The sequence below is a fragment of the Emericellopsis atlantica genome, assembly GCF_019669845.1.
Source record: "Emericellopsis atlantica unplaced genomic scaffold F5Z01scaffold_42, whole genome shotgun sequence".
In the NCBI taxonomy this organism is placed as follows: Eukaryota; Fungi; Ascomycota; class Sordariomycetes; order Hypocreales; family Bionectriaceae; genus Emericellopsis; species Emericellopsis atlantica.
The window spans coordinates 41,711-65,936 of NW_025764744.1; the positions used below are offsets into that span (position 1 = coordinate 41,711).

Genomic DNA, 24,226 nt, shown 5'->3' on the forward strand with positions numbered 1-24,226 from the left:
TTCCTAGACACCCCCATGTGCTGGTACAGGATAGGCGAGCATCTCCACAACCTGTTCGTCGTCCTTCATCACCGGAGCATCCGCCGGGGCATAGATGACTGGAAATGCGCGGTACGGCGGCAGTGGGGGTACAAAGGCAATTTCCCAGTCATTCTCCTCCAGGGCGGCCTGGTGTTCCTCGGCCGTCAAGACCCGCCGTTTGCGAAAGAAGCGAGGCCATTTGCTCTCCGTAACCCTCTCGGCGCCGTCAGGCGTGAAGCAGCAGCAGCAACAGTTCACTGTCAAGGCTGCAAGACTAAAGGGACCGAGTCAGTAACTTGACAATGAACAACTGGGGTGGCAACATACATGGCGAGTACCACCACGGCTATAGCACCGACCACACAACAAAGAAGGCACGCGCCAAGGGCTTGCGCGACGACTGCGACGATAGTGGCGGCTGAAGCATTTTCCAGCAAGGCGGGGAACAGGTCCCGCTGGACCCAAGTAAGTAGATTCGGCATGGTGCTTGTGGAATCGCAAGTCGGGACAGGTGTTGCTGTCGTGGCGAGCTTGCGGTACTGTTGCGTTGACAGAGACGATGCAGATTCGAAATGATGGTGCGAGGAAGAAAAATACCAAAGACTCTTTATACAAGCTCTCTACAGTGCCGCTTATGCCTGTAGTGATAGGTTTTGACTTTCGGCTTGACAGCCCCTGGATAAGTCAACAAGGTTTCCACGGAGCGTCCACCGGCCACCTGGCCACCTGGCTATCAAGCCTAAACCCATTTCATATCTTAGCTCCCCCAGGACGTCGAGAGCGGACCAAACCTTGTTCAATGGATACAGAGATCCACGAAGGACCTTACTGGTACTTCTAGTTGACATGTGCCCCTTGGCGGAAAATCCATGGCCACTGGCGGACCGAGACTGCGTGTGGGGTTCTCTTGGGATCGGCCACGAAAGGGAACAGTGTTTCGAGGCATCTTGAAACTCTCATTGACAGTGATATGTGTATAAGTGGTATATCCGGGACCAGTGGGTATAGTGCTCCCCTATGTCAAGCTCCTTCACCATGTCCGTTGCGCCACCAAGCAAGTACCCATGAGTGAAACGCTACCCCATCCCATGTACGCCAAAAAAAGAAAAACGCGGATACTGTATCGAAGTGTGACCAAGTACCAAGAAATGCAAGAAAGCAGGGAACCGAAGAAAAGAAGATAATTCAGGTGCTGTCGTAACTCATGATTGATTGTGGTCTTCCGGCCGAGGGGGTGACTGTGGACGGGTCCTCGAGCCAAAGCTGTTGGGCCAGAAGGCCAGCCAGTTGTCCTCCTGTCGGCTGTCGCTCGGCTCGGTTAGAATGCCCTGTTCGAGGTCGGGCGTTTGGTCTACTGGTCGGGTACCAGATGCCTCAGCAATGTCCTCATCCTCGCTGTCGTCTCGGTAGGCTTCGTAATGCGGGTTCGAGGGTGATCCGCGGGCTAGTGAGCGGACGACATCCCCCTTGCAGATTGGGCAAGTGCGGCGACGAGTGGTAAGCCATGGGGTACTGTAAGAATGTGAGTAAATGCCACATAGCGTTGCGCGGTCGTCACTTACATGCAGTCTGCGTGGAATTCATGACCACAAGGCAAACTCATCACCCGACTCACGCCGTCGACGTACTCCTCCAGACAGACCACGCACTCGACCTGTCGGCCCATGTACTTCTTCCATTCCGCTGAAAAGCCACCAGCTCCTTCCATACGCTCATGGCCTTGGTTGGTCTCCGATGGCGGTTCGGTGGGTATGGCTAGCGTAGGCTGCGCCGGATCGTTGCCCTCCGAAGTGACAGTATTCGCCCTAGACCGCTGTCGAGATAGTAGAGAAGACTGTAGAAGCGGTGTTGCGGGCGAGCTGCTCGCGGGTGAAGGCTGCCGCGTCGCAGGGGCTGTGGAACCAGCTACTGTATGATACGTTCGGACTGGAAGCTGCTCGACCACGGACTTTGGAGCCCTCCATCTCCTCCGGCGGATCTTGGCTCGAATGATGAGGAGAGCGTATACCACGGTCAGCGTCACCAGGGGACTGACGACCAAAACGAGAAGTGTGTCGAAGAAGGGGCTTGCGCTGTTTGTTGGAATGATGGTCACCCAAAGACCTGCATGGGACTTTGAGCCATGTCTGTCCGACGTCGGGAGGCTGCCTCTTCGCGCATGTGCCGGGGAGGTCTTGGGTCCCAAACCACCATCCGTTGTTGGCTCTTTCGTCTCCCCTTTGCCCATGGATTCGTGGATCACCCTGTCCTTCTCATCGCTCCAATCTCCCACCAGCTCCCAGCCTGTCGCCTCACGGCGGGATGACGACGGAGATTGACGCCAGAACAGCAGCCGCGAGAGCCCGCTCTGAACTAGCTGGTCTGAACCCGGTACCGAGCTCGAGACACCACGCTTCCGAGGAGTAGACACACGCCTAGACATGGCATCTACTTTGTCCTGGAATGCATCGCCAAACTCGCTCTTGTCATCCGACTCCGCTTTGTGCTGGACTCTGAAGACAGAATCGCCGTTATCGTCTAGCACATCTTCCACAAAATTGCCTGGCTGAGTCAGTGAAGACAGCAGCTGAGCGGTCGTCCGTGCTGTGAAGACGGACGGAATGGTGACATTGTCCACCTCTTCGCCATGCGCAAACATCTGAATCAGCGGCCCGCCTTTCGTGTTGTCGCCAACAATCACAGCCACGGCGCCCCGACGCTGCGCCCACATGACCTTCTCCAAGAAGCCGCAGCCGCCTCGCATGAGCAGAACTATCTTGCCCTCAATGTCAGCGGACTCGGGGAGGTTTTCGATCTCGGCATGTCCCGACGTTTGGTGGGATGACGGCACCTCCGTGAGTCCTTCGTGCAATTTATCGTGGCTACCGTCGCGAGCCGTTGATTCGAGGTCGGGTCTCGCATGAACGATCGCAGCGCGGTCGTCGTGATCCAGAAGCATAGATACACCGTTGCTCTTCTCTTGACGGCTCTTCACCCTGCTCGAGGAAGCGACACGGGGTACTGTCGCAGCGCGCAGTGTCTTTGCGTTCCTCACGATACCTGCCGCACCCCGAGTGGGCAGATCGCTGCAGCCGAACTCTCCATTCGCCTCAAGCTCGTCGTCCGCGAACCCGCCGCCAACCCAGAGTTGCCCGCTAAGACCCCTGGGCGCTAGTTTGGGCCCAAACGCTGCGGGCCGGGCTGCGAAGGAGGTACTATTGTCATCGGTCAAGCTGATGGCGGCATTTGGCGGAAATAATGAGAAGGGTGTGTTGTAGTACATGAAACCCCATAGCGACGACCTTTGCTCGGACTCGAGGTTCCCTGCAGCGGCATGGCTTGGTTTGTACGGCTTGTTGTAGGTCAACGCGCGACCAATAAGGAAGAAGGACGAGGCTAGGAGGAAGACGAGCACGGCGATCCGTGGTGGACGCATGTCGTCTGCTGTGCAGAGAAAGTCACAGCAGCCAGCGACCAGATACTGACGGTGGACGCTCGCGGCTCCGACGTGTACAAGCTGGATGTGGGTAGGGATCCGCTCTATTGTCACGGGTGCAAGCTGTAAACCGTGCGTTCCTCTCTGTAGTCACGCGGAATCGAAGTATGACGAAGAATAAGCGAGCGGATGAGGGTTGACACCTCACGCAGGCGGCCGTGGCCAGGCGATGAGTGTCATGGACGTATCGGCGGCAGAAATAAGGTTCGAGTCGTGGACGTACGTATGTATCAGCGAGATTCGGAATGTCGGAGGACCTCACGAAGTTGATAAGCGCAATATGAGTTTCAAGACGCAGAAGCACTCGTTATTTTTCGAAGAAAAGAAGAAACAGGGAGGGAAGAGGTAGGGGAGAACCGAGAAATGTGAGGAGAAGAAGGCCGCATCGGGGTCGGATGATGATGCTCTCTCTGGGTGGAGGGGAAACAATCCGATCAGGCTGGACCCGGCTGTGCTGGGCTGGGGAATGGCGCGCCACGTCCAGTTCATCATGTTCAGGCGGCAGGCGCAGTCTGCCAAGACCCAAGTCCAGGGCCTTCTGTGCACTGTCGCAGTCCGTCCCACCCTCCAGTCCTCCAGTCCCGGTCTTCCGCCAGTCCATCTCGCTCCAGTCTCAATGCTCACTCTTGCAGCCGCATCAGATACCAGGTTACACGCCGTGCATTTCACCAATGTTGACAGCCTCGCTACTCTATCACGTCGAAATCCCATGTGCGCGACTGACCCCAAGCCTGACCGCGATTGCGACTCGTGTGACTTTGACCCCTCACGCAACACATCACAAGGTCTTGGCATTCTGGCATCCATGTCCATGCCATGTTGTCTCCCAGTGGTCGTCGGCAAACGCGAAATAGGTAGGCCAATACGAGGGGAACTTTGCTAGCCCAGGGACCAGAAGAAAGGTTCCTTCAAAATCTGCTCCCTGCATCGTGTAATTTGTCTCCAGGACGAAGAGCTGCGTAATCGCGTACCCTGCCAAGACCCGTCCCTTACACTGAGCTTTGATAAGATACACAATTGAGGCGTAGCTCGGCTTGCACAACAGTGTGAGAAGATAGTTCATTGGAGAGCCCTGCAGTAACTAACCCTACCGTAAACGGCTCTCGGCATCTATCAAAGATGCATGATATCCTCTGAGCATACCCAAGACGGAATACCCAGGTCCCGAGATGTTTGTCTCGGTGGCCCTTGCAGCTATGAAGAGTACTGTAGCCTTCATCACATCACCCAAACTATCTTGGCCAGCTGCCCAACAATTCAAATGACATTCTCGCTCGAACAGCCACCTGCGCTCTATCCTTTGGCGCTGTGCCACACAGGAATGAATTTCTTGTGGATAATTTCGTGTGAAGTCATAAGGAACCCCATCCACAAATTTCAATACATATCCCGGTCCAGACTCATGAGGTGATCGGCATTGCACCATGACCCCTGTGGGGCGGACCCAGAACCCCAGAATGATTGGCTTGCATGCAGGACCAATCGATATCCTGCTGTACAAAACACGGGAAAGCGAGTTGGCGAAGAGAAATACCGTCTAGCTATACCTTTGCGTTTATAAGTACCTGGTAAGATAGGCAAAGCAGGCTTGGAACCGAACTTGACTAAGTGATAAAGCCATCCACTGTCAAAGATCATACCGCAACGGAGAAGTATGTCCAGAGATAAACTATTCCAACTCTTCATCACAACTGTACTCCTCCAAACTGATGTATACTTCGGCATAGGTATCTTATACAATAGTTGCAAGGCGCTCAAATCTGACATGTAGCTCCAAGAACATCCGCGCGGTCACGCCCGCAATGCTCCAGCACCGGTACAGGGGGAACGGCAGAGGCCAAAGATTTGGCGCCAGGGGAAGAGTCCAAACAAGGCCAGTAGCTTGAGTCCGACCTCTAGTCTGATTCGTCGTCTTCCTTACCCATATCCCACTCCCTCTTCTCGCCAGCCTTGGACCACCGCACGTCCTCCTCCCCCTCTTCCTGCGCTCCGGTATGCTGCCGCGTTTTGCTGATATCGGCGTCCGCAAAGCCAGCATCTCTCAGTCGTTGCTCTTGATTCTGTCGTAGCTTTTGTCGATCTCTGAAAGCCTCCACCGCGTCGTCCCATTGACCTTGCCCCGCATCGTCCTCCATCGCCACGTCCAGCTTGGGGTCATAGGTGTCCGAAAAACGTTGGTCAATGCCTGATGATCCCGCGAGCGCACCTCGACCTCGGGGTTTCGGTGCTGGCATGGGTCCTATGAGGTCCTCCAATGGGTCCGATTCATCTCGCCGTGCAGGTGACCTCGACCGATGCCGATGCCTCCTGCGTCGTTCTTCGGGGGAGTGCGATTTGCGCCGTGAAATTGGCGATCTAGATCTGTCCCGCCTTCTCCGGTCCCGGCGTCGTCGCTCGGTGTCATCTTCGGTTTGCGAATCGTTGTCGCCGTCGCGCCGGCTTCGAGAGGATTTATGTGATGACCTGCGATCAGGATCTCTGTCGGCTAGTCGACCATTGTCCCTCGATCTGCTCGATTTCCGGCTTTCGAATAGATCATCCTCATCTTTTTCTCGTTCTCGACGTCGTCCGTGATGCCGCCCCGAGTGCCCAGCCTCGTCTTGTTTGGATCTTGACGATTCGCGTTCTGTCCGCCTCCGTCGCGAACCGCCACCCAGAATCGCATGAATATCGCCCATTTGTCGCTTCCGTATATCCCTCGTGTTGGGGTTCGCCTTGAGCCGCTTGACTTCCTCCGAGTGCTCGAGATCCTGCAGCCTTGCTTTTGATTCAGCAGCCTCTTTCGCTAAAAGATTCTTGTTGTGCGTGTCGGTGCCCTTGATGATGTGCCGGAGAAATCTGGTATTTGGTTTTGGCATGTTTGCCGGCCTGCTCGCTCGGTCAGCCACCTGGGCTGACGAGAAATGGTGGGTATCTGTACTTCTTCCCTGATGATGATGACGACGTATAGGCATCCATGCCCAGCGCTGAGTATTTCAAGGAGCAATCGTTGGCATCTTTGACGAGAAGGTCCGCGACGTAGTCGTCGGTGAGGATGTCGTCGTTGCCCATGGCGAGGGGGCTTGACGCGGGTAGGCGTGGTGAGAGACGCGCGCGCGTTGTCGGGACGATTGGTGGATTATGGCACTCTGCGTTGTAGTGCCAATAAGCAAGTCGGGCCAAAGCCAGGTGGTTTGATGGAGGAGAGATGGGAGGGTTGAGATCCAGTGGAGGCGTTGAATCTTGATCGGCTTTGCGGTGCGCCACCACTCGGGGCGGAACTTGGCCGCCCGGTCACACTAGACCGAAAGAGGACTAAAGTAAACACTGTAACACGGTGAAGATACCACAGTCGCGCCACCAACGTCTTCTGAGCATCTCAGTCACCATCGACACAATCTAAGCTAGCTGCAAGTCTCTGCAACCATGGACGACATTTTCACGGACACGGCCAAGGCTCTTCAGGCTATTGAAGAGCTGAACGCCGAACCCATCTCCATCATCAAGCTGAGCGAGCCCATCTCAAGCGAAGCGACACAGAGTGAAGAAGCGCGCCAACGGACCTCGGACGCGTCCAATGCCTCTTTCGATGCGCCCACACCAGCCAGTTTGGAAGCCGACCTGGCACATTACAAGGAGCTCTTTGCAAAGCTTCGCTTTTCCTACGTTGAGCAGGTCACAAAGGAGAAATTCATCCGCGCCATTGTCGGGGATCCACCGCTCATCGTCACCATGCAAGAGAATCTGGAGCTCGAGAAGGAGAACGCAGCCGTCAAGTCTGAGCTCAAGGCACTGAAGCTGGAGGTGGCGGACATGATCGAGGAGCTCGAGCGCAAGGGGAGGGAACTCAGTCGGCGCTACGAGACTGTCCAGCTCGAGACAGCCAAGCTGAGAGATCTGCCGCAGAAGAGCAAGCAACTGGAGGAAAGGATCGAGGAACTCAAGACAGAGAAAGACCTCACTGGTACCGACCCGAGCATGAACCTTCCTCTCGCCAAGACGCAGGAGCTCGTGGCCAAGCGTCAACGCGAACAGGCCGAGTTGGCACGGGAGCTCGAGGCCCTGCAGGCAAAGGTTCCGCGCAAGAAGAAGGAGGCCGAGAGATTACACGCGGAGCTACAGCCGTTGGAGACGAAGCGGCAGAACGGCATGGCTGCGGCCAGAGAGGCGCAGAGGAGGAAAGAGGCTGCCCTCGGTGGCGCAGCGGATGATTTGGAGCAGCGGGCGCGCTGGTGGAGGGCCAACGAAGCAATCTTGAAGCAGGCCCTGGACATCCAGACTTGATGTGTGTCCCCGTGCGATCTACGACATGGTCTTGTGTTTTAGCGTGGCGTCTGGGGGACGGTATTTGTTTATACGCTATCGGGATTCATCCTGCTGCATAGCCTGCATCATGGGCAGTGAGATAACTGGGCAAAATGCTCCGGGCAGTCGACTACTACAATGAAGTGCCGAGTTTCGAGCTACGTACGTAGTTCTGATTGGCACTATTCTGCATTGCTCGCATGTAGCTCGTATCTCGCTCGCTAATGCAGTGTCCGAGTAATGCTGTCTTGGAGGCATGAGATGAAGCTCAGTCGGGATGGCTGTCTGGGCACGGCTCGATGCCAACCCCTGGAGGCACAAGGCGTGTGTCTATGATTGTGAGGTGCCATTTGCGAGGCGGTGGCGACTGGAACGGGGAATGGGACGCTCGCTTCGCGCTCGCAACGAATGCGAGCATGCATGCATTAGGAGCAGCCAACAGGAGTGCGTGCCCACGCTGTGCCACAAACAGCGCGTTGCGGCCGTTTAGGTAGATGGTACGGAGTACTGTCCCCAGCAATGGCATTCAAACCCCATGTTTCAATATAGACACACTAATTGCGACATAAATAAATCTTGCCCCTGAGATCGTACCTCGTATTCATGAAGTTCATCAACCTGTTGTCGATCAGGGGCGCGGGGTGGGATCGCAATCCACTTCTTCACATGTGGCCAGCTTACCCTGCAGACAACTGTGGACTGGACTGAACAATGGGCATCCACATCATCGGGTTTAACAATTTCAGCCTCATGATCTCTAAAACACAACGCACAGTACTAGTGTTCGGGATTGATGCAAGTCTTGTGCCGCATCCGTTGAGTGGCAAGTTGGACGTGGTGTAATTGCCCGACTACACGCAAACAAGGATTACACGACCCCTCGAGCTCACGAGATCCGGTCAGCAGAGCACAAAGTGCGCGATTAAAGTCGAGTTGACTTCTTAACGATAAACGTGAAAGCCCAGCCAGCAGTTCACCTATACCACACTGTAGGTATATCAGGTCAATTTGTAAACACTACTGTACCTTGCGGTGGACCATGCCAAAACGTACACCCTTGAAGCTAGCCTTCATGTTAGCTGGAGAAAGGGGGGACCCTGAAAAGGATTTTCCTCTTTCACAGTTTATCTTATTAATCACTGTGTGCCACTCCAGCACGGCGGCGCAACAAAATTCAAATTCTGACAAAAAGTGGAATAGCTTCATAAGCAAGCAAGGAAGCAATACAACCGCGGCACGTCCGTCCGCATGTACGGACACTCCGTAGACGACCCGGAGTTATAAACTTGTGGTTCTTGTTTTCGCCATGTGGATTGATAATGTTAAGTCCGCTTGTCAGCCCAGGGACTGAAGAACGATGGAGCTCCGGCGCGCGGAGCCCACAAAGAACCCGAATGCCGGGTCCTGTCGCCCGTCGCCCAAACCCGCGAGTCCGCGACGCATGGCGAAGCCCCGATGATGGGGTGAGATGGGCATTGAGATGAGCATTGGGACCCGATGAAACCCTGCCTTCTATTTCCAAATGTCTGGATGCAACGCCAGGGGAAACGAATTAGTATAAAGCTAGACTAGGATTGTCCCATGTTCTGATTTCTGATGCTCATTTGCGTCCGGGGCCCGTCCGTCTGGGGCCACGCACGAGGGCGCAGCCCGTTTCACGCTGCGCCGCTGTGATCCAGGGTCCTGAGTCCTCCTCTGATGAGCCACTGGGACGCGTGACGCGTGCCGGGTACATCAGTCGAAGCGATTGCTCTTTGCTCAGCGGTATTTATTAAACAGCCCACGCAATGCCTGCGCAGCACTACGTACTACAACAGGATCGTGAGATGGACGAGCAGAATGCCTTTTGCGGTGAGGCTATCACTGGACAGCAATGATCCATTCAAGACATGGCCCGCTTGTGCGCGTGTAAGCACGCGAGCAAGCCAAGCAAACAACTGGTCGCCGTGATCGAGGGGTACGTACATGGGCCCACTCACAAAGCTTAAGGTGCCGTGTCCCGCAGCAGCGGGCGCTGCTGATGATCTGCACAGACGCCTGCGCAGTGCGGCCTGCTAACGTGGCTGTCAGACGGCCTGTTGACATAACGGGCCAATTGACCATAACGATTGTCACCTTTATGCCATTGTGAGTAATGTATGATTCTGTCGCCGGTCGAGACCATCCAAGAGAATCAGCCCCTTGTCAGGGCCAAGGCCAGCAGGCCTTGCGGAGAAGAGGCGCCGCTGTTAGTCACGTGATGAATATCAAGAAGACGGGAGCTCTGTGAGCTCTCCTCAGATCACTGCGCCGCCAACGGACCGACCACATTGTGGTTCTTGCCTACCTTTTCCAATTGCCTCGTCACGCATTGGCAGCGTCTTGACAATCAAATTTCAAGAAAAACACACGATGCCAGCACTGCTAGATCGGGGCGCCGTACCTCGTACCCACACGCCCTGCGCTGCAGCATCACCACTACCGCATGGGGACGTAATAAGTGGTCGGCAGCAAAATTTGACAGCTCATGGCCATTGCCTATTTTCAGGGAAAGAGGGCAGAGTGGGATGCATCACGAATCAATCAAACTTCTTTTTAGCTTCATTTTAGAACTCGCCTGGCAAAGTTCTCGGCCGCGGTCTAGTAAGAGGTCCACCACTCACTGCTCGATGAACAGCCCATGCCCCCCCCCAGGCTTTCTCCAAGACTCCTACAACAAGTCAATGACGTGTAATGATTCTCACGGGGGGGTCAATGGTCACATCGTCCTGCCCCCGACAGCCAGCCACAATAAAATTATGCTCGCTAGAAGCCAGGGCATGCATGCTGGAGAAGGATAAGGTACGGGGGAACTGTGACGGCCTATCATCGTCAGGTACAGTGGGCGGGCGGACGATGCGGAATTCTTGGAATGCCATGGCATGCCATCCATCCCGCCTTTCTGACATTTTTCTGCATGCATGCAGAAGTGTGAAAACGGCACACGTTCTGAAAGCAGCTGCCAAGATTCATTTAGCCCGCGTTGATTGTCAATGGGGCTTGGTGTGAGTACGCATGTGCGTTTGGAATTACTCTATGTCCGAGGTTATTTTGTACAGGTCATTATAGTCATTAGAAAACGTGCGCTCGTAATTATTGCTTTGCCACGCTATTTAGATTAGCGATTCATCGAATTCTGATGAGCCCAGAACCCCATTCCACAGCATGGGATCGCCCATGGTGCCATCACCCATCACCTGCAATCCCTCGTCGAAGAAGGCGGGGCCGACCATGTGAGGATTAATCAGGAAACCATCGTCGTTACTCCCGTCATTAGCGAGGAACGCCATGTTGCTCTGATGCTGCGTGTAGTCGTTCATGGTGGCATCAAACTGCTGCTGCCGCTGCTGTGGCTCCTGCTTAGTGAACGGGCGCTGCTGGGGGGCAGTCTGTGCCGTGCTCACTTGGCGACTCATCACCTGCGGCCCGCTGTAGCTGACGCGACCCTTAAGCTGCTGCTGCTGACCCGCGGGGAGGAAGCTCGGTGCTGAGTTGATGCGAGGCGGCTGCGGCAGCACGCGGGGGTTGAAGTCATTGTGCGACGCGGCGTAGCTGGGGGGAGAGTCGACAAAGCTGCCACCGCTGCCTCCAAACGCTGTGGCGCGGTAGTCCATGTCCAGGTCAGACGTGTCCGACACGGATCCAGGACCCGAGGAGATGCCTGCCGCGGAGGGAGACGAGATCGCACCCTCCTGGTTATGGCTGCCCGATGACCTCGAGGATTGCTGATGTTGCAGCGGAACGGGGTGTGGCGCTGCCGCATTGCTGGTACTGCTGTTGCTGCTCACTTGGAGCTCGCGGGTCGCGCTCTCTGCCTCGGCCGCCTCGAGCTTGGCTTGTAGTTCCGTCAGGCCGCGTTCGTCTTCGGGGAAGATGTGGCTGATGGGGAGGTCGATGTCGGAGTGCGGTCGGATGCAGCCAAGCTTGTCTGCAATGTCGTGGATGACGGGTAGGTTGCGGTCGTTGAGGGTAGGCTCGTCGAGCGTCCATGTCTGGCCCTCGCGGACCATCTGATAGAGTTTATGCACCGTCTGCACAAGCGCAAACTGTGTGTGCTCGAGGACCTCGGCGTAGCCCTTTGGTAGTTGCTTGTACTCGGTCTTTTTGCGAATGCCGGCCGTGCAGATGAGACCGTCGTCCTTGCATCTCTTGCAGGGGAACTCGCCGTCGCATTTCGTCTTCTTCATGCGACATCTCTCACACGCCTTCCAGACACGCTTGTGGCGACCGTCCATGCTGGGGTTGGCACGTGCTGGCTCGCGCTTGAGAATTGGGTTGGCCGGGGCCTCACGCTGTCTAGCGTGTCGGTGGGCAATCTTGCTGGGCGTCGTCTTGTTGTGATGGCTGCCGAGAATAGAGTTTCTCTTGTTGTGCGTATCAGAGGTAAAGTCCTCGGGCGGTGTTACCAGTAGTCCTGAGACCATGCTGAGGACTAGTAACAATGAGAGAGGTTGAGCGGTTGTGTGTATGTGTGCGCATGCATAAAAGTGTCAGGTATGTAAGTTGTCGAGCGAGTATGTGAGCGTGTTAATGTGTTCCCTTGTTGTTTGTTCGCGGGTGTGATGTGTCAACACATTGATATGTGTGAGGAAGATCTGTGTAGGGGGTATGTGCGGGTATCATATACAAAGATTCAATACAGGAACGACACGATGGTATCAAAACAGTCAAGAGCTGAGGGCGGTAGGGGCTGGGGGCAGCCACGGGGGGGGATCAGGGGGGCTAGACATTTATATATGAGAGTTAGGACTAAAAGTAAGGTAGTAGTCACGCTCGGCGTACGGGAGGGATGACGAGACCGCGAGCAGTCGAGTTGCAAGTACCTAGCACGTCTGAGCTCATGTCGACGCTTGCTACCGTAATATGGAGCATAATCGAGCGGGAATAAAAAGGCGGTCCTTGTTTGGCATCGGGATTGAGAGAGAAGGACGACAGGGACTATTACAGTACGTACCTACGCACTGACGGCACGGGCTAGCGTTCCGGCCAGTGGTGGTGGTGTGCGTCTAACATTTAGCTCGACGCCGGTCGTCGGCACCAGCATTATGTCCGAACCAGCGAAACTCACTCTCAGTCATCAGCCATCATCACTCACCACTCACCACGCACGCACGCACTCACTCACTCGCCTGCGCACGGGGTCGCGGACTTGGTGATCCCAGCCAACGTCTGAAGTCGCCGAACCAGGGCAGGCCTTCCATTGAATGATGGGGGCCCCCCTGGCCATGCCTACATGTAGAACCCCGAGCCCCCCAGTGAGGATTCACCATATGTGCGGAGTTGTACGTAGTAGTCGCATCGCAAGCAGTGCAATTGTTCATCGCGTCACAGCACTCGATCCTGTCGCCGTCGACTATCGAATTGGCCCAGGCAAATGGGAAGCAGTTCGGGTAGGGCACAAAGACTGGGTCGGCTCGCCTATAGCTCGATACGTACGGAGTACTCCGTACCAGCTGCTGACAAGACAGGTGCCGTGAGCCGTGGCCTTCGGGGTGGATCTGGACTCTGGATCATCAGATCAGCCGCATAATAGTCATGAGCAGATGAATCTCGTTGTTGTCGGTGCCCTTCCTGATTGCAATGCCCTAGACGAGCAAAGAGAACAGTCGCGGTCAATTGGCCGGGGTCTCACCACCAATGACCAAGAAATGATCGGGACATGATTCTCCCCATTATCATCATCATTGCCATTCTCACACGTGGCGTTGACAAAGTGATGCAAAAGCACCAGACATGGGCAGCTAGCCCATCAGTCTCGAGTTGGTGTCATGGAATTCCGCTACAGTGTGGCGGACTTCCAACGGACCCCTCACGGCCCATCCTCAGCCAGCTTATCAATCGGCTCTTCCCAGTGCTGCTGCTAGCCTGCTACATGTACGCACCGCTGCAGCGAATTACAACCGTGAAGCGACGCTCTGGTAAGAACCTTGAAGCAGGACTGCTCAGGGTCCAATGCCCAGTGGGTGTGCGACTTTCCGCCAGTCTATCACCCAAACGTCTGCCCTCGCCGTCGACATGGCTTGATGGACCATCAGCCTGACGTTCTGGACCCCGCCCCCGACAACAGCCTCCAGATTAGCGATGGCTGTGGCAACAAGTCACAGCTCGTGAAATGCTTGTCGGCGTGAATCAAACTTTTGGCTTACTGTCCAGGACGGGTTACCTATCGACACCCGCGAACGCTTTTGTGGAAACACGTCGAGATAATGCTACTAGTGCTGATATCAGGAGAACCAAAAACGCCCACCCACAGCGTCCTGGCGAGTCCCTGGTGCTGACGCCGCGGGCGTGAGTGTGTGTGTGTTGAGGACCAGCCAGGCAGCCGAAATAGACTTAAGCTACATTCCACCGCGCTCTACACCAAGCAGGGTCCAGTCCATTATGCGAGATCCTCAAGGGATCACGACAGTTGGAGTGTTGCGTTGATGTGGCTAGTGAAACCAGGCAGACGCCTGGAGGGTTGTGTCTCAGCCCTATGAACATGCAGCAACGCATGCACCACTCGCCTGGGCGTGGAGACGGCTCTACTCCATCTTCCAGCCCATGGTGAATGAGCCGCCTTGAAGCCTAGGGTCTCATCTTCATAAGCCTGACGAGAATTACTCTCGTCGTCCTTCTTTCTCGGCGCATCTACGGTCGATACGCTGAGGTTGTTTCTACCTTGTGAGAGCTGGTCTCGAATCGAGATCTTTAGCTCAAAACTCCTACGAGAATATCAGGCAATGCCGTCAGCTCTGCCTCCTCATGGTTTCCATGACGACTGAGTGAAATCGTACGAGGCGAGGCGGCAGAGTTGTCAAAGTCAAGCCCGTGAAGGGGCTAGAAAAGTTCACACCTGTTTTCGGAAATGGCCTATCTTGCCGACTGCCCTCAGCGGCTGTCCAGTCTTTCGTCGTCTCGCTCCAGAGCGTTTCGGGTTACAAAGCTCTGATGTCCGCCTACGTCTATCTACCTACTTGGTAGGTACATGCATCAGGATACGGTGCCCTGAGGCAGAGCCAAGTCAGCCTCCGCGCTCGACCGTGTCCTGCGGGCGAAGCCCGTCAATTCTATCAAGGTTATTTGGGCAGTAGAGAGTCTCGGAAATTCATGCGACTCAGGTTATGCTGAGGAGGACCCTTGCTTTGCGCCTCTGGAAGCCTCGCAGCTACGTTCCTGAACATTCCTCAGGATCTCAACAGCAGGAATTGCCCCTCAACAGCATGTGACACAGGGGGCTTTTGAGCGGTCGAAGAACAAAAACCCATACGACCAGTCAGCTGACTTTTCCTGCCCGCTGCTAGTCCATGTTCCGGATTTAGCTCTGACTAGCTCAATGGCAAACCTTCTTCAGGAAGCTAAGCGCGACAACGGTCGACGATAGCATTGGTCTTCTCCCAGACAATGTACGTAAGTACTACTTAGTACTCAACCTGAGATTGCGTGTCATCCCATGCAGTACGGTGTAGATCCTCAGTTACGTACATATCAAATATCAAATCACATGCCAGCTGACCGAGAGACGGTTCCCCCGCACCGATGGCATGTCGTTCATATCCTGAGGCCGCGATTTCAAAAGGCTTAATCCAGTAGTGTCGAAACGTAACTGACAAAGTGGTACGATAATACAGCTGGCACATTTGCGGGCTTGAACAAGGGCGCGCGTCGCTTGGTTGAGCCGTTTCGGCTCTACGTAGTAGACGCCACATGGCGAGCAGGTTTGCCAGTACGTAGATGTGTCTAGCCCTCTGGCATCAACAATGCTCGAACTACTCAAGTATTAAGGAAGTCGTTGGTAACCGACTTGCAAGCCAAAAAAAAGTTATAGGCGAAAAGGGACTATCACCCTGTATACTTCGGGCAAGCATTTGACCACGATATGTAAGTAGAACTATTCAAGCGTTCAACAAGGTATAGGGTTCACACTTAGAACGGCCATCACTGGCAACTTTTTCGACCATATAATATTGTCCAAATGAAAACAACTGATTCAAGACCACTTCATCCAAGTCCTTCTGTACGCAATGCTCCTGGGCGCAGCTAACTTGAATATAGAGCCAACAAACCTGTCGTGAGGCGCCCCGCGACGTGAGCAGGCTACCACTGTCTACAGAGCGCGTATCATCCATATGTAAAAGCCGCATCAATCCAGCTGCCGAATCCGAACATGGCAGATGTTCAAAAGTCCGCGGCGGGATTGCCCAGCCTCTCGGTCGCCGGCACGCTTCGCGGAGACTAACAAATCGATATTTGTTGCAGCGACTTGCAGGTCGTAAGGTACGACGTAGCGCAGCGCATCCCGCCGGGGGGGGGCCAAGGATCCGCTCGCGATTTCGAGAAAAGCCCGATCACCGGGCGGAGTCTCATGACCGCCGACTCCAAGATACCTTTGACTCGTCGCCTCGTCACTCGTCTCGTGTGACGAGAAAGATGGCGAGGGGGACGTGCAAAGCTGTCCCTCTGTGACGCCAACGATGCAAAAGCAACATGAAGTCATTTGATCAATTGAGAACTCGACAACAATTCGACACACTCGGAGCACTGAGCTGCCAGGTCGGCATTTTCCTAATATCATGACATGGATTTCGGACTTAACTAAGTAGTACCTGAATGGATACTTGCTGCACACCCCCCTGATCCATTACGGGACGAGAGAACGGACGCGATTGAAAGACGGGCGGGCCAAGGCAGAAAATTCTCCCATGATGATGATTCCACATTCATGTCGCACTCGCAACATCGATCGATTTCCGCCCTACCAAAGATCAGCAGGGCAAGGCGACTCCATCAACGACTTCCGCAATAGCCACGCACATCCACGCCGGTGCCACCATTGGTGGGCTATCGATGCATAGAAGCGGGAGGATTACATAAAGCGCGGCCACACGTGGTTCCGCAATGTGTCAGCTCCAAGCTCCGTCCATGGGCGTAGAAAGTACGGAGTATTAAGGAGTAGGTTGTACTCGAATTCGGAACGATGAGCTCAACTGCGATCGGAGAAGTTGATATCAATCTCAATCATGCAGGCTGCTGGCCGTTTGATAGGGCGGTGGTTTCATATTTCGTCAAAGGACACACCGTCTGCCCTGCTGTCATCCGCTTGCGTTTCTTCTCCAAGGCGCGCGCCAAGGCACGATCGCCTCCACGTATCCGTGACGTTTCCACTCCCCAGTGTGTCGCCATTATCAACACCGTTAGTCCGTTATCAACCAACGAGGTATGGGATCGCCCGATCTCACCTCACGATCCTGCGTTGACTTTTCTAGCTACCGCTCGGGATGTTGCATCGGGACTATCGAACTGACACAGGCAAGCATTCAATTGACAACAGAAGCCAAGAGGCTGGGCGTTGTTCCATGTGACGTTGGCAGAGACCACAAGCGCCCGCTCGGAACCAAAGAGCCGGATTGTGGATGATGTGAACTCCGGCACGCCCCTACACCTTGGGTTAATAATTCACAGATGAATGATGAACGCCCGCGTCTGCGCGAGTTCTTGCTGTCAATGCTGGCCAGCCCCTCGCTGCGCACCAGCTGTCGCGATCCCGAGCCCCAAAGTTTAAAGTATCGACACTGATCCACCGCGAGCTTTCTGGAATCTCCAGAGTGGACGGGTGCCGTTTCCATTGCAGCAACTCATTTAGTACACGGCTTTGGGCGACGGCATTCGAAAGGAGGTTCACAATGGCGGGTCGCGCTACTGTCTATATGCCGAGGTATGACGATGGGCCTTTCCACTTCGTCTAAACATCAGACTTTTTTTTTTTTTTTTTTTTTCTTTTCAGGGGCCAAAGGGACCAGAGAAAAAGTGAGGCCAATTATGAGGCTATCGCCAATACCAAACCCGACGCTACTGCTTATGGAGTGGCATTGGCCAAGCCCTGCCGAAGGAGGCGATCATCTTGAACGACACCCTTGGATGGCGTGGCTGATTGTGGGCGTGCAGTCCCGGACGCTGGATGAATAGGGGTCCAAGACTTCAAACATTGTGGCGTACGCATGGGATCCGCAGGCCACGAGCAGCGATGGTCACAAGTTCACCGTTCTGGTCCATTTGATCACCAGCTTGCTATGGTCAAACAAGGCTTGTATTGCTTCAGAACTTATTAAACGCATCCATCTCTTCTACACATCGTTGTAAAAGATCATCCTCGGTGTTTCGTCTTCCAGAGTGGCCCAGGCCCACGCCGCGCTGGTGTAGTAATTTGTCATGACGGCCCAGTCTTTGTCATAGGAAGCCGGCTCGAAAAGTGTTGGATCATGGCGGCGCATTTTCTCCATGGACTCGGTCGTTGCCAAGGACAAGAAGTGGTTTCGTTTCGAGCCTTTGGGTAGGGCGCTATCATGTCACATGTCAGCCCCTTTTCCGACGTGGATCCAAACAAAAGGGGGTCTGGACTTACAGGGCGTTCCCCAGAATACCGTGGCATAGCGATGGCTCCTTTGTCAGCAGTCCGTGCCGCCAGATGATATCCTCGGCGCGGAGGATGGCCGTGTCAATCCGTGACTCGAGCTCTGGAAAGTGTTCTCGCAGCGAGTGGAGCGAGATCACAAAGCCTGGCGCGCCGTGACACCACTGGACCAGCTTTGGGTTCTTGCCCTCGCGCATCCTCAGCTCGCTGGAGGACCAGTTGCCATCCTCCCATTGCAGATCAAGTAGGTCCTCTAACCGATCGTGGAGCCGCGGTGCTATTTTGGGGTTCGCGAGCACGAGCTGCGTGATGATCCCAATCTCTCCGTGCGCCGCGCCGAAATATCGTTTCCCTCGCCATTCCCAATTGCCGCGCCCGTCGTCGTTCGTCTCTAATATCTTTTTTGTCAAACAATTCTTCGGCGAGTTCAGGTATGACTTGGATCCAGGAAAGTACGCCTCAATCATCCGGATCAAATATAACAACCCGGCCCTCCCATAGATGAGCTCGGATGAGTAGAAGTCGCCCGATGGGTACGGCCCGAGCAACAGGGGAATATTCGCAAGAAATTCGAATAGGTCGTCATTCTTGCCAGACATGCAAGCCCTGAGAGCTTGGAATGAAAGCTTCTCGCAAGCCAAGCCACAGTTGCCTTTGGTGAGTCCCGCGCTCGAGCGATCTCCTTCCATGTACTTGGATGCCCAGAAATTTAGGCAATGGCCTCTGACTTCGAGCTCCGGATGTCTCTTGCTCAGTCGAAAGAATAGGTAGGCGATGCCAGTATACCCACTGTACAATCCGCCCAGCTGGCGAGTCGTGTACCGCTGGAGCGGTGGTGTATTTGTGAGGACTGCTTCGAGAGATTGGACAAGCAGCGCGTGCGCCTTTGTGGACGGCAGCGTTTGCGTGGGCAAGTTGTTTGCAATGTATCGCGGTTCCATGTTTGCTATCGTTTTACGCGTGGGAGAGAATCAAACGTAGCCGCCATCTCCAGAAGCCTGTCTGGGGTGACTGTGCTCTTATGGGCTGTCACACATACGGGGACGCAGAGGGGAGATGAGGTCAGATCATCCTCACCCCTTTACAAGCACGACGATCAGCGGACCTGACCTCCGCCTCGAATCATTGGAAGAAAGACACGCAGGGCTGGTCGAAGAGTTTCTGTCAATCAGCCCCCGCGAATCGCTTCGGCCCCAGGCCCCTTTGTCCAGTAATGGAGACCCCGTGCATGCGCCGGAGTCAACGCTCCAATTGTCCGGGCTGTCACCGCGGCTGTGGAGCCCCGTGCCGGAGGGATGGTGGGTACGGAGCGGATGTTGGCTCCTTTGCCAGGATGCAATTTGTTGCTCTTCTATGCACCACTATGTATCCATGCCCTCCTTGGCAGACTTTGAGGTTCGCATCGTGACGGCTTCAGTATCGGGTTGCATTCAATGCGTGCCTGATGGCGACTTTTCGACAGGCGGGAACTTGGACACGGAGCAGGAGCTCCTGGTGGTCTGAGCACGGGCCACATTCGCCCAATCCGGTCATGAGTCTCATGACGACATTGTATCGTCAAGCTGCCCCACGGTGCGCTGAACCAGCTTTGGGAAGGAACACGCTCCGCGGGTGTTTCCATCCAAGCTTCACAGTCAGGCAGCGAGCAAATCGATCTTTCGCATCGCCCAAAGACCCCATCGCTCTCCGCCAATCACCCATCTCCTCCTCCTATCCCTCACGCCAAGTGATCTGTACAAGATCTTCTTAACAATGGCCGACTCAAACGAACAAGACCAGCCCACGCGTCGTGGGCGCGTCGCAAACTCCATCCGCAACAATGCCCAGGAAGTCTTGTAAGCTGCTTGGTCCCAGTAAAGCGCCAAAAAATCCTGACGTGATGGTAGGAAGGAAGACTACACCAAGGCGCGGGGTGTAGCTCTCGATGCTGCCAAGAGTAGAGCTTGGTTCTACCCCATCAAGGTAGACACTTCTTGACAACAGCTGTGGCAGTTCGAAGCTGATATTCAATACCTAGGGCATCTTCTACTTCCTCTCTCACCGGACTCTTTGGCAGCCCTTTGTATCCAAACTGCCGCAGTATCTTGCCTTGTATGGCAGCGTCACGGCGGGCATGTTCACCTTCACCTACCTGCCCCAGTTCGCCGTGCTGGTCTTTGTCAACGGACCCCTCGCCGTCTTCACCACGGTCTTCCTGATTCTGAACGAGTCCTCCACGATCGTCAACATGATATCCAAGAATTATCTGTTGCAGGACTCGCTGCTGGACACCTTTGACGGCACCCTGCTGACGCGCAACAAGACGGGCATGGTGAAGGAGGGCCGTGAGGTTCGCTCCGGAAGCAATCCCATCGCCAAGTTGGGCAAGGTCATTACGAGCCCTTTTGCAAAGTTTAGCCCCAAGGCGATTGTCCGGTACTTTATGTACTTGCCCCTCAACTTCATTCCCGTTGTTGGCACGGCAATCTTCGTCTTCCTCCAAGCCAAGGGGCGTGGACAAGGCGTCCATGACAGGGTACGTATATGAAGGTTTTACATGGAATCAGTGCGCTGACGAGTCCAAAGTTCTTCCAACTCAAGAAGTGGTCAGCGTCTCAACGCGGAGACTGGCTGAAGAAGCACACGGGACCTTACACAGCGTACGTCTGCCCTCGTCCTGCTTTATCTGGGGTGGCTTACTGACCGTGACTGCTTACCAGATTTGGCCTTGTTGCCACCCTCCTTGAGATGGTCCCTGTCGCCTCCGTCTTCTTTACCTACACCAACACGGGCAAGTCATCATGGCCTGGACTTTGTGTGAATGGCTGCTAACTTGTACGTAGTGGGAGCCGCCTTGTGGGCTGCCGACATTGACGCCAACGACGCACAAATGACCGATGAGAACGCCCCCAGCTTGCAGGAACATGAGGCGCAGGAGTCGGGCGTCACCGCCGACAAGGCTCAGTGATGAGGGGCTTTGCCGGTGCCTACTCTGGTTGAGTGTGCATGATATCTTGTGGGATAATCTGCGCATATACACGCGGAATCTTGGCGATTATCATGGTATAGGCTCCGCGTGTGGGTTGCGACATTGATTTTGCAACTAAAACGTGCCTGGCAATCGCGGTAGAGGGGTTGACGACGTGTATCACATATTAGAGCAACGAGGTGATTGCGCCATGTGCGAAGTAAGGGAGGAGATACTCGTCTGGGATGGATTGCGAAGCTGAGGGACTCCGGCCGGTAAGCGCACGAGTACGTAGTAGAACCATGTATTAACGCTTGGCTCTAGGTATCAAGCCCATGTCACTTCTCTCATGTCTGCATTGTTTTCTAGAACAGTTTCCGAGTTTGAGAGCATGTCATTGGGACTTTTGCTCCGAAAAAGCTCCATGTGTTTTTCCCTCTCGCTCCTGTGCCTTGTCATTGCCATCATTGAATAGGACGCGCTCTCTTCTCATCTGAAGAGGATATGTTTCGAGACTGGCGATGCAGCGTGTCGCCTCATGTTTCTTTTGGCTGTGCTTCGAAGAGTCGTAATTTGATCGAACAATGTAAAAGCTCTGTGTTCTTGAAATTCCCTGAACAACACATTTGACACGGCAGGTGGCGGGTGTGCTCGTGAGTCAATGGCCCAACCGAGTGCAGAGTTTGATAGTTCGGAAGGATGAAACCTTCCAATGTTACCTGATTCTAGCAGATGCACAACCAAGGTTTCGTGGCACTGCTTAAATCTAACTGGTACTCAGAAACTCACAGACGTTGCAAAGGGGCTCTCCAGACTCAAAGCGTACCGTGTTGATATGCTGCTGGGCCAAGACGCGAGCCACGAAGTAGCCGGCATCTCTTCTCTCAGTACTCTCGTCGCCGGATGAATAACAGCTCATTCTGAAGCCGAGAAGGATTTGCAACAGATTCGCTCCATGATTCCGCTCACCGTAAGCTGGTACTGGCCATTGGGTCTTTGTATCGAGGCTCCCGGGGCCACCACGACAGGAAAGCGTTTCACGCCCCCTGGAAAAGCAGCAATGCGCAATGGCTGCTTCTGTAGTGGGGAGAATGATTCGCCCGAGGGCTGGCATGCACATTTCAACCATTCCTCTGCCTCAAGAATCAATGCCACGAGCTGGGATATCAACGAAGAGGTCGATGAACATCGGCCAGGTGGACAACTCAGCTGTGTGGTTCACGACCACTCATACCACGATACGCCCGAAGGGGTTGATATCTGCCCGGGGTACGTGGAGAATTCCGTCACCCAAGAGCGCTTCGTTAGGGATACGGACATGCTTGATGAGGAAGCCTTGCAAAGCAACTTGACGTACGACGACAACCCCTTTTCAAGAAATTTGATTACTGAGGTCATCGACTATATTGAGGACATCTTCTCTCTCAGGCAAACGATCAGAAGCCGTGTGAAGATGGTTGACTCCTGTGGTGAGCTCTCTGAACTCCTTCATGTTTGTTTGAGGTCCGGATGTGAACCTCGGTGGAAAGAACTGCTGGAGCTGTAATCGAAGTTTACGTGGTTATCCTTGCAGGCCAGGCGACATCAAACACTATTCCTCGCGATGGGAACACACTTTGTCACAAAAGGGGGAATGTAGTGAATTCACACAGTCGCTCAGTTTCTCTCAATCACTTTTCTCTCTCTCAATTATATACCACCTGAGCCTTTATATGAGTTTTCCCACGGCATCCGTCCTCTCTGAACACTATCCTGGCCTCTCCAACGTGAAGCTGACACACCCTCAGCACATGAGATTGTACTTGGGCTGCCTGTCGGCCGTCATCACACCCCAGCTCGTCTCATCCGCCGAGCTGCCGTCCTGGCCGACAGACTGCGGCTTCCAGGGCTCATCGAGCGCCTCAAAGACGAAAACGTTGGTCCCACGGCCCAGGGATCCGCACACAGCTTGTCGGTAGTACGTGTCTGCATTTTGCACGGTGGGAACGGCATTCTGGTACGTCGTGCCCCTGGATGGCCACCCCGTCTCACCCACCCACAGCGGTATGCCACCCTTGACCGAGTTGATGTGATTGAAGGCCTGGCCGATGGAATCCTGGAAGACGCCGGGTGCGGCATCAATACTGGCGCCCTGCCAGTAGGAGAACGCATTGACGAGGGCAATGTCCGAGACCTGCAGGACGGGGTCGGCAGTGCCGTCCGCGAAGCGATTCCACGTGTCGGCCGTACCATACTTGAAACCGGGAGACGCGGATCGAAGATCATTCAGCTTGCCAACGAGAAAGTCCGCAGTGTACGTCCCGCGGTAGAGACCCTCGGAGCCAACGGTCACCGCAATGACCTGGTTCTTGAAGTTGACGGCGGTGTTGGTGATGGCGGCCTTGCCGGCGTTGTACTGCGCATCGGTATCGGGCCTGTGCGTGTCAGCTATATGACGACGGTCTCACTGATGGGGGAAGCCAATGCAGATCGTACCAGACGCCGAGGACTACACCGAATGCCTTTGACTGGGCAGCAGGGAGGATCTGTGCTACCACATCGCACTCGGACGCATCAAAGACGCGGACCGTCGTGCTGCCGCTGTTGCTCTTGATAGCGTCCAAGTCGGCCTCGTAATCGCCTGTGACCTTGCACGAGCCGTCTGCGCGCTTGACACCCACGGCGAAACCTAGAGTGCCCGCTGCAGAGGCGCCAGTTACAAAGGCTACAAGAGCTGCTGGGAATGAGATACGCATTTTGATGGTTTCTAGTAAAAATGTATACAAAAGGGCAGGAAGTAGTTGAATGAGCAGCAGTAGGCAAAGAATATAGTAGTACTGAGATGCTTTTCACAGCACCTCGGGACACGCGTCTGGGTCAGTTTGGCGGCAATATACCTACGAATTTAGATAATGTGCGTAATGACCCTCGGGTGATGATGCTCATGCTAGCAAAGCTTAAACACAGACGAGGGTGAGATAGTACGATGAGGCAATCTCAACTGGAACCTACATGTTGATATTATCAACTCGGGTAAAAAGGATACACGGTCTTGGACCTGACTACAAGCATCAAAGATTCACCTTTGTCCACAAGCGACAGCACATCTCGG

The 24,226-nt window shown here is 54.6% G+C and overlaps 9 protein-coding genes across 9 annotated transcripts; 3 read left to right on the forward strand and 6 right to left on the reverse strand.

The window, feature by feature from the left end:
* Nucleotides 1-3: 3 nt before the first annotated feature.
* On the reverse strand, nt 4-503 carry F5Z01DRAFT_678115 (uncharacterized protein; the record flags this gene model as incomplete). Its single annotated transcript, XM_046265422.1, has 2 exons — nt 4-295; nt 349-503. The coding sequence occupies 2 exons, from the start codon at nt 501-503 to the stop codon at nt 4-6; spliced, it is 447 nt and encodes a 148-aa protein (XP_046114005.1).
* A 720-nt stretch (nt 504-1,223) lies between these two features.
* F5Z01DRAFT_630319 (uncharacterized protein) lies at nt 1,224-3,436 on the reverse strand (the record flags this gene model as incomplete). Its single annotated transcript, XM_046261723.1, has 2 exons — nt 1,224-1,533; nt 1,584-3,436. 2 exons carry the CDS (start codon nt 3,434-3,436, stop codon nt 1,224-1,226), a joined length of 2,163 nt encoding a protein of 720 aa, XP_046114006.1.
* Nucleotides 3,437-5,156: 1,720 nt separating this feature from the next.
* Nucleotides 5,157-6,791, reverse strand: F5Z01DRAFT_426799 (uncharacterized protein). Its single transcript, XM_046259650.1, has 2 exons — nt 6,417-6,791; nt 5,157-6,364 (listed from the first exon to the last, which is right to left on the reverse strand). Exons 1-2 carry the CDS (start codon nt 6,545-6,547, stop codon nt 5,392-5,394), a joined length of 1,104 nt encoding a protein of 367 aa, XP_046114007.1. The 5' UTR covers nt 6,548-6,791; the 3' UTR covers nt 5,157-5,391.
* A 21-nt stretch (nt 6,792-6,812) lies between these two features.
* On the forward strand, nt 6,813-7,904 carry F5Z01DRAFT_427050 (uncharacterized protein). Its single transcript, XM_046259651.1, has one exon. The coding sequence runs from the start codon at nt 6,902-6,904 to the stop codon at nt 7,757-7,759; it is 858 nt and encodes a 285-aa protein (XP_046114008.1). The 5' UTR covers nt 6,813-6,901; the 3' UTR covers nt 7,760-7,904.
* A 2,955-nt stretch (nt 7,905-10,859) lies between these two features.
* F5Z01DRAFT_427055 (uncharacterized protein) lies at nt 10,860-12,327 on the reverse strand. The gene has a single exon (XM_046259652.1). The coding sequence runs from the start codon at nt 12,220-12,222 to the stop codon at nt 10,912-10,914; it is 1,311 nt and encodes a 436-aa protein (XP_046114009.1). The 5' UTR covers nt 12,223-12,327; the 3' UTR covers nt 10,860-10,911.
* A 5,325-nt stretch (nt 12,328-17,652) lies between these two features.
* F5Z01DRAFT_427213 (uncharacterized protein) lies at nt 17,653-19,380 on the reverse strand. The gene is made up of 2 exons (XM_046259653.1): nt 18,180-19,380; nt 17,653-18,115 (listed from the first exon to the last, which is right to left on the reverse strand). Exons 1-2 carry the CDS (start codon nt 19,127-19,129, stop codon nt 17,902-17,904), a joined length of 1,164 nt encoding a protein of 387 aa, XP_046114010.1. The 5' UTR covers nt 19,130-19,380; the 3' UTR covers nt 17,653-17,901.
* A 388-nt stretch (nt 19,381-19,768) lies between these two features.
* Nucleotides 19,769-21,332, forward strand: F5Z01DRAFT_427240 (uncharacterized protein). Its single transcript, XM_046259654.1, has 6 exons — nt 19,769-20,023; nt 20,075-20,150; nt 20,206-20,703; nt 20,754-20,827; nt 20,888-20,958; nt 21,011-21,332. The coding sequence occupies exons 1-6, from the start codon at nt 19,941-19,943 to the stop codon at nt 21,133-21,135; spliced, it is 927 nt and encodes a 308-aa protein (XP_046114011.1). The 5' UTR covers nt 19,769-19,940; the 3' UTR covers nt 21,136-21,332.
* Nucleotides 21,333-22,090: 758 nt separating this feature from the next.
* On the forward strand, nt 22,091-22,681 carry F5Z01DRAFT_640577 (uncharacterized protein; the record flags this gene model as incomplete). The annotated part of the gene is made up of 1 exon (XM_046262528.1): nt 22,091-22,681. The coding sequence occupies one exon, from the start codon at nt 22,091-22,093 to the stop codon at nt 22,679-22,681; it is 591 nt and encodes a 196-aa protein (XP_046114012.1).
* Nucleotides 22,682-22,799: 118 nt separating this feature from the next.
* F5Z01DRAFT_427284 (glucan 1,3-beta-glucosidase) lies at nt 22,800-23,954 on the reverse strand. The gene is made up of 2 exons (XM_046259655.1): nt 23,611-23,954; nt 22,800-23,549 (listed from the first exon to the last, which is right to left on the reverse strand). The coding sequence occupies exons 1-2, from the start codon at nt 23,868-23,870 to the stop codon at nt 22,919-22,921; spliced, it is 891 nt and encodes a 296-aa protein (XP_046114013.1). The 5' UTR covers nt 23,871-23,954; the 3' UTR covers nt 22,800-22,918.
* Nucleotides 23,955-24,226: the final 272 nt, after the last annotated feature.

Bases quoted from the DNA above. Each gene is read 5' to 3' on its own strand.
- F5Z01DRAFT_427284 (XM_046259655.1), bottom strand. From the start codon at position 23,870: ATGCGTATCTCATTCCCAGCAGCTCTTGTAGCCTTTGTAACTGGCGCC. The intron at 23,550-23,610 runs GTACGATCTGCA...TGACACGCACAG, and splicing joins GGTGTAGTCCTCGGCGTCTG to GCCCGATACCGATGCGCAGT.
- F5Z01DRAFT_427050 (XM_046259651.1), top strand. From the start codon at position 6,902: ATGGACGACATTTTCACGGACACGGCCAAGGCTCTTCAGGCTATTGAA.
- F5Z01DRAFT_426799 (XM_046259650.1), bottom strand. From the start codon at position 6,547: ATGGGCAACGACGACATCCTCACCGACGACTACGTCGCGGACCTTCTC. The intron at 6,365-6,416 runs GTACAGATACCC...CCGAGCGAGCAG, and splicing joins TCATCATCATCAGGGAAGAA to GCCGGCAAACATGCCAAAAC.
- F5Z01DRAFT_427213 (XM_046259653.1), bottom strand. From the start codon at position 19,129: ATGGAACCGCGATACATTGCAAACAACTTGCCCACGCAAACGCTGCCG. The intron at 18,116-18,179 runs GTAAGTCCAGAC...GTGACATGATAG, and splicing joins GGTATTCTGGGGAACGCCCT to CGCCCTACCCAAAGGCTCGA.
- F5Z01DRAFT_427055 (XM_046259652.1), bottom strand. From the start codon at position 12,222: ATGGTCTCAGGACTACTGGTAACACCGCCCGAGGACTTTACCTCTGAT.
- F5Z01DRAFT_427240 (XM_046259654.1), top strand. From the start codon at position 19,941: ATGGCCGACTCAAACGAACAAGACCAGCCCACGCGTCGTGGGCGCGTC. The intron at 20,024-20,074 runs GTAAGCTGCTTG...ACGTGATGGTAG, and splicing joins AACAATGCCCAGGAAGTCTT to GAAGGAAGACTACACCAAGG. The intron at 20,828-20,887 runs GTACGTCTGCCC...ACTGCTTACCAG, and splicing joins CACACGGGACCTTACACAGC to ATTTGGCCTTGTTGCCACCC.